Here is a 6,237-nt window from a genome sequence, read left to right as displayed (position 1 = left end):
TAACCATGTATCCCGCCAAGTCAGACTGTAAATTTTAAATTACTTGTATAATATACTATTTTAAAATGTTCTAATTTAATGAATGTGTAGTATTTCTTTACACTACTAGTGCACTACCATTAAAGGCTAATAATTATATAAAACTTTTTACTTTTCTTTTCTTTTTTTTAAGGAAACTTTTACACTATTTTATTTACAATTTTCCTTAATCATGTAAATTGTCACTCAATATAAGCCGAAAGAATAACTCATTTTCATTACTAATCCCTTAAACTAAACAACATTCTTGATGAAAAAATTCTCACTATGCCATCAAGTTATCATCATCAACTATTATAATTTGACTATATTTTTCTCAATCATGTACAACCAACCCTAATCATTTTAAAGAAAAAACTACAAAAGATATTAACTTATTCTACAATGCATGCATGCCATAATTTTCTTCAACCATTTTCATTTGTGAAACTAGTTTGAGCCAACCCTTCCAAATTACTTCAACTTCCGCTTTAACCTTTTTATCAAGAAAAAGAATGAAATCAATAAATAACATTATAAAAAACAAAACAATGAAACTATTGAGTAAATGATTAACTACCTCTTGGTGGAGCCATTAACACCAAACACACCCTTCATTATCGAGTTTATATCCACGGATCGATCTTTCATCACCCTATCATGATACATTTTGCTTCCAATCTCTGTAATCTGTTCCTCCACTTCTTCTAGTGGTTGGTCTATATTAAGCTGAATTTCACCTTTCTTGATGACAGTAACACCAAAACCGCCTTCTTTAGCATCTCGAAAAGCATCCTGTCGTATGTAACAAAATGTTGGTGAAAAAATGATTAATATAGTTGAAAATTTGAAAGGGGTCTTATAAGAATGGACATGAAAGTTTTTCAAGAAAGTCGTATATTTAAGGACAAGAGGTAGAGTAGAACTAACTACCTTAGGAGGTCGTGCAACAACGAAAGCATTGCCACTTCCAAGCATTTCCATATGTGTTTGAATTATGTAACAAAGGTTTTTGCAGTCACCGGGATCTTGGAAAGCAATCACGTGACATGGTTTAGGCTCCAATTCAAGATCGGGAGCCATCTCCAATGAATAAAATCCGATTCTTTGTTCTTCATCTTCAACTGTGTATACCTCGATGCACTGAAAGAAAATAAACAAATTGATTCAGCATAGTGATTAGAAAGAAATATAAATCAAAACCATAAGGAAACAAAGAAAAGCTACATATACATACCAGTACATATGGAAGGTCTAACCACCATAAGTAATCTTCTTCTACGTCGTCTGTATATTCACGATATTTGCTAACCACTGCTTGCGGTCCGAACAACTCCATCTCTCTTTTAAGTTTGTTGAGTTTCTTTTCCACGAAACTCCTATTCTTATCAGGCAATCTCTTCATCAGATCAGCTGCATCCTCGACTTCTTTTTCAGTGATCCATCGATCCAAATCCTTACCGATATCCTTCATTACGGACTTAACTTCTGGGTCTGTCTCAGTATTGTAACACTCCAAAAAATCCTGGGACCATTTCTTTGTGTGCTGCCAATATTCCTTCCCTGATTTTTTGCCAGCTTTAACAGAACCGTCACTTCCTTCAACAATAGTCTTTGGTGTTTTTGACTTCTTAATCGGTGCTATAGAACCATTAGCCTTTACTTTGGATGATGAATCAGCTGAATTTTTTGTAGAGTCCTTCTCATCCTTCTTCACCGGGTTCAAGTTTTTGGAGGAAGTTGTCTTTCTTTTTTTCTCGAGGAATTCATTTAGGGACTCGGGAATTTTCTCGGCAGAAGGTCCTTTCCAACGCGGTATCATTTTTTCAGGTGAATCATATATACTAATGCCATCTAGAGGAATAAAAGACCACTATTAGCAGGATTTTTAAAGATATTCAAAAGAAAATGCAAACTAATACTATATATCAAAAGAATTCGACCAAACAAAGTAACAATTTAATTTCGTGAAGCAACAAAAAAAAAATCAACTTCACGAAATTAGAACTTATCGCATTATGTGTATCATAATTTCAGAAACATGTAAAATACCTGCTCCGTAATCAAGATTTTCGATATTTGAATGGAGCCATTCATGGAGGTGAGAAAGTTTTTTGTTTTCTTTCACCACTATTTTCTCAAGACCTTCGAAGAAAGCTTCTTTATCTTGGTCATTCATCAAATGAAATGGTTCTCGTCCACACAATTCATTGTCACGGACTCTAAACACAATGTCCCTAAGATGTTCATTCTGCATCCAGTCAAGTTCTCCGTCATCTTCACCAATTCCAAGTGACTCCATCTCAGTTGGTATATCCAAAGTTTGATCAACTCTTTCTTTAGCAACTGCGTAGTTATCTCGAAATCCAGCTCTAATTTGCTTAATTATAGGCTCAACTTCATGGAAATTTCTCTCCAGCCAATTTTCTGTCTTTCCAGAAAATCTTTTCTCGCGTCTATCACCATTAATTTCATCGCCCGAAGTAGTCTCACAATTTTGAGGATTTCCCATTCCAGGTTCAACATCAGAGTCTTCAATGTTGTCAATCTTTGTTTGGCTGAATTTATTATCCTTCTCATCAGAATCTTCACTCGGATTTAGGTCAGGCCTAGAATCTGATATCATATTTAAAGTATCACTTCTATTTTGTTCAATTGCCGGCTCAACTTCATGGGAGCTTTTGTCCACCGATAGACTTGCCTCTTTACCAGTGCCATTAACTTCAAGGTCTAAAGTGGTTTCATACTTTTGAAGTTCTTCCAATCTATGTTCAATAGAAGGTTCAACATCAGAGTCTTTGATGTTGTCAATCTCTGTTTGGGTGAATTTGTTATCCTTCTCATCAGAATCTTCATTTGGATTTAGCGTAGAATCTGATATCATATTTAAAGTATCAATTGCTGGCTCAATTTCATGGAAGCTTTTCTCCATCGATAGACATGTCTCTGTACCAATACCGTTGATTTCACGATCTATATTGGTCTTGGACTTTTGAAGGTCTTCCAATCCAGGTTCAATACCGGAATCTTCCGAGCACTCACTCTTTTCTGGGCTCTTTTCCCTTTCCTTCAGATTAGAATCTTCACTGGCATTTATGTCAGGCTTAGAATATGGCAATCTTTCCCTGTCATGATCTTTTCCCTTTCCTTCTGTACCAATGCCGTTAATTTCATGGTCTAAAGTGGTATCGGACTTTTGAAGATCTTCAAATCCAGGTTCAATACCAGAATCTTCCGAGCAATCGTTCTCTGCCGGGCTCTTTTCTCTTCCCTTCTGATTAGAATCTTCACTGGCATTTATTTCAGGCTTGGAATGCGGAAATCCGTTTAATGTGTCACTTCTGGACACAATTGTATTATTCATCTCCAAATTTTGCGACTTCTGGTCGTTAAAATCAACATATTTGGAAGGCTTTGAATCAGCAATATTTTCTTTCTCGATTTTTATTGGAGATTTTGTATAAGGATTTTGTTTGTCATGTTTCGTTGAAAGATAATCCTTAGCTTCCTTAACAGACCGTATGATCCTCGGTTTCTTGTTCTCTGAACTTTTATTAGTTATAAATGAGCCATTAATCGGAGTACGTAAGGATTTATTGCTTTTGCTGTTCTCGAAGGCCATAGCATTTCCATTGATTTTTATTTCCCCTTCATTGATTTCTCTATCATCACGAACTACCTCATGCAGGATTGAATTTTCACTGTTCTCCGTGACATCATCAGAAATCGTCTGCAAAACTCCATTACTATCTGTTGTATTCGTGGCAACTTCATTTTGATGATTACTTAAACTGTTATCTTGTTCGCTATTCTTTTTAACATCTTCACTCTCATCGGAGGATTTCCCACTGACAGGATCATCCGTTTCCACATCCTTACTAACAAGAGAGCGATATCTTCCTTCAATTTCCCGTGCTCGCCTAGCCATTTCTCTAATCTCTCGAACTTTATAGTCCATATCAATCGATCCAGTTCTCACTTCATCAGACGAATTCTGAACTACAAGTTTATCAGAAGAAGCCTTAGCTTTAAGAATATTGTTCTTAAGCTGTTCCTTATCTAACTTTGGCTTTTTAACACCTATCACCGGTTTCTCCGTAGATTCAAGAATAACTTCAACAGCACCCTTCGTCAACATCTCTTTCTCCTTTCTAGCCTTTACCTTCCTCATCATAATTTTCTTCTCTGCTTCTGTATACCGAATCTCTTTATCTCCAAAACTAAACAACTTCTTCACCGCAAACATTACCACCAAAACAATCAACACTTTGCCACCAACCCCAGAAAGCTTCGAAGGCAACCGAGGTTGAACAACAAAGCCACGAACAGCCTTAACAAAACCACCCTCCTCCTCCTTCTCATCCTCCTCCTTACCTTGAAGAACAAACTTAGCCACAGAACTATTCCTTGCAATCACATTATCACCACTCTCCATATCCCTCGCTAGCTTCTTAGCCTCCAAAATCTTACTCTTCCCTTGAGATAAATCCTCAATTTCATTTCCACCTTTCTGAACCCTAACTCTTTTCAAAATCTCTTCTTCATCAACTAAAACCCTTGTAACACCTCCTAATGAATCTTCATAAATAGTAAATATAGGAGCAGACCCAATACCCCAAAACTCAATATCTTTACTATACTGATCAACCCAATTCTCCAATTTATTCAACAAAACAGATTCCCCTAAAAGCTTAGATTTTTGTTTTTCCAATTCAACTAAACTATCACCATCAAAAGACGCTCTTTGAAAGCTTACATCACTCTCTGCTACATCATTACTAGAAACAGAAGATGGGTCATTGGGAATTGGATTGAGGCGTACCTGGTTATCCTGAAGAAGCTTGTTCCTCAGAGAATTCCTGCGGTTGGTGGGTCGTCCGAAATGGGCCCAAGTTTGAAACTTTCTTGAAGTGGAAGTTGTTAGATAGAAAGAGAAATGGTTTCTGTGAAATGGTTTGTTACAGTTAGATGAGAATTTGGGGTTGCAGAAAAATGGGAATGGAATGGTTTTGGAGGTTGAAGAGATGAGAATTTCCATGGAATGAATGGATTCAAAAGATACACTATTGAAGCATTGTTGAATTGAACTGAAGCTTTTTAATCAGTGGAGAAATTCGCAGGAAAATCAAAAGGATAACTTCATGCTCCGACCAAATACGTCATCGTTTTTGTTGTCGATTATCGAGTGATACTGTGTTGTTCAGTGAATCAATGTTAAGCAATTGCAGGAAAAACGACATTGATGTTTTTTTTTTTTTAAAATATATATACGAGAGGTTGATTATAATTTATAAATTAGCTTTTCATAAGAAAAGATAAAACAAAATTAAATTAAATTATTTTTATAAAATTTTTTTAAAGAGTATGTTCAAATTATAGAAAATCATTTGTACCAAATAATTATGAACATGTCATATTTAATAAAAAAAATTCAATAATTAAACAAGTATTTATATCATAAAATAAGTTTTTGAGTGAAGAACCATTTTAGTTCTTCACACAAATTACACAACCTAAATGAGTTTCTCACAAGGAAATCAAATCATATTAGACCTTCTGTTAATATTTTTTTCAAACTGAGATTTTTCATACTTTCAAACTGTGATTGGACTGCGAAATTGACTTTTATTTTTATTTTTCATTTTTTAAATATTAAATTGATTTTTAATTATAATTTTATTAATAAACGATTCTGAATTAATAATATGAAAAAAACCAAAATTGTTTTTTATATGGAATTGAACCCAAACCTTTAACCAATATCTTAAGTCTTTACCACTAGTCCAATATCTAAATACATGGTTGAAATGTGAAGAGATTCTTGATCGATCCCAGAAACTCGACAGACATCCTATATTAGGACGCCTTTATAGGTTTGAAGATAGACCTCAAGTTCTTTCAACCTTTCAAGGGTTTTTGGGTTGGTTCCTCAGGCGAGTAGATGCAAGTTGGGTGTTATGTCACCATCAATACCACATTTTAAAAAAGGTAATTGCAAAGGCTATGAAAGTAAAGTATGTGATAGTAAATACATTATCTCCTTACAATATTATTGGACGACCAACTTTCAACGCCTTGGAGGTTGCGCTCACAAGTTTGTACTTGACCATGAAATGCCCCTTAAGAAATGAGAGAGTGAGTGTAATAAAGGGTGATCAAGAGCTGGTGAAAAATTATTATTATGACAACTTAAAATTGAAGAAGAAGAGCCAGGATGGT

At 35.0% G+C, this 6,237-nt stretch overlaps 1 protein-coding gene across 1 annotated transcript; it reads right to left on the bottom strand.

The window, feature by feature from the left end:
* Positions 1–226: 226 nt before the first annotated feature.
* Positions 227–5,254, bottom strand: LOC131616530 (uncharacterized). The gene is made up of 5 exons (XM_058887887.1): positions 2,071–5,254; positions 1,256–1,872; positions 952–1,161; positions 599–813; positions 227–514 (listed from the first exon to the last, which is right to left on the bottom strand). Exons 1-5 carry the CDS (start codon positions 5,054–5,056, stop codon positions 493–495), a joined length of 4,050 nt encoding a protein of 1,349 aa, XP_058743870.1. The 5' UTR covers positions 5,057–5,254; the 3' UTR covers positions 227–492.
* Positions 5,255–6,237: the final 983 nt, after the last annotated feature.

Source organism: Vicia villosa, linkage group LG7 (assembly GCF_029867415.1).
Source record: "Vicia villosa cultivar HV-30 ecotype Madison, WI linkage group LG7, Vvil1.0, whole genome shotgun sequence".
In the NCBI taxonomy this organism is placed as follows: domain Eukaryota; kingdom Viridiplantae; phylum Streptophyta; class Magnoliopsida; order Fabales; family Fabaceae; genus Vicia; species Vicia villosa.
Note: the sequence above shows the minus strand (reverse complement) of the source record. Positions and strands in the feature narration are given on the sequence as shown.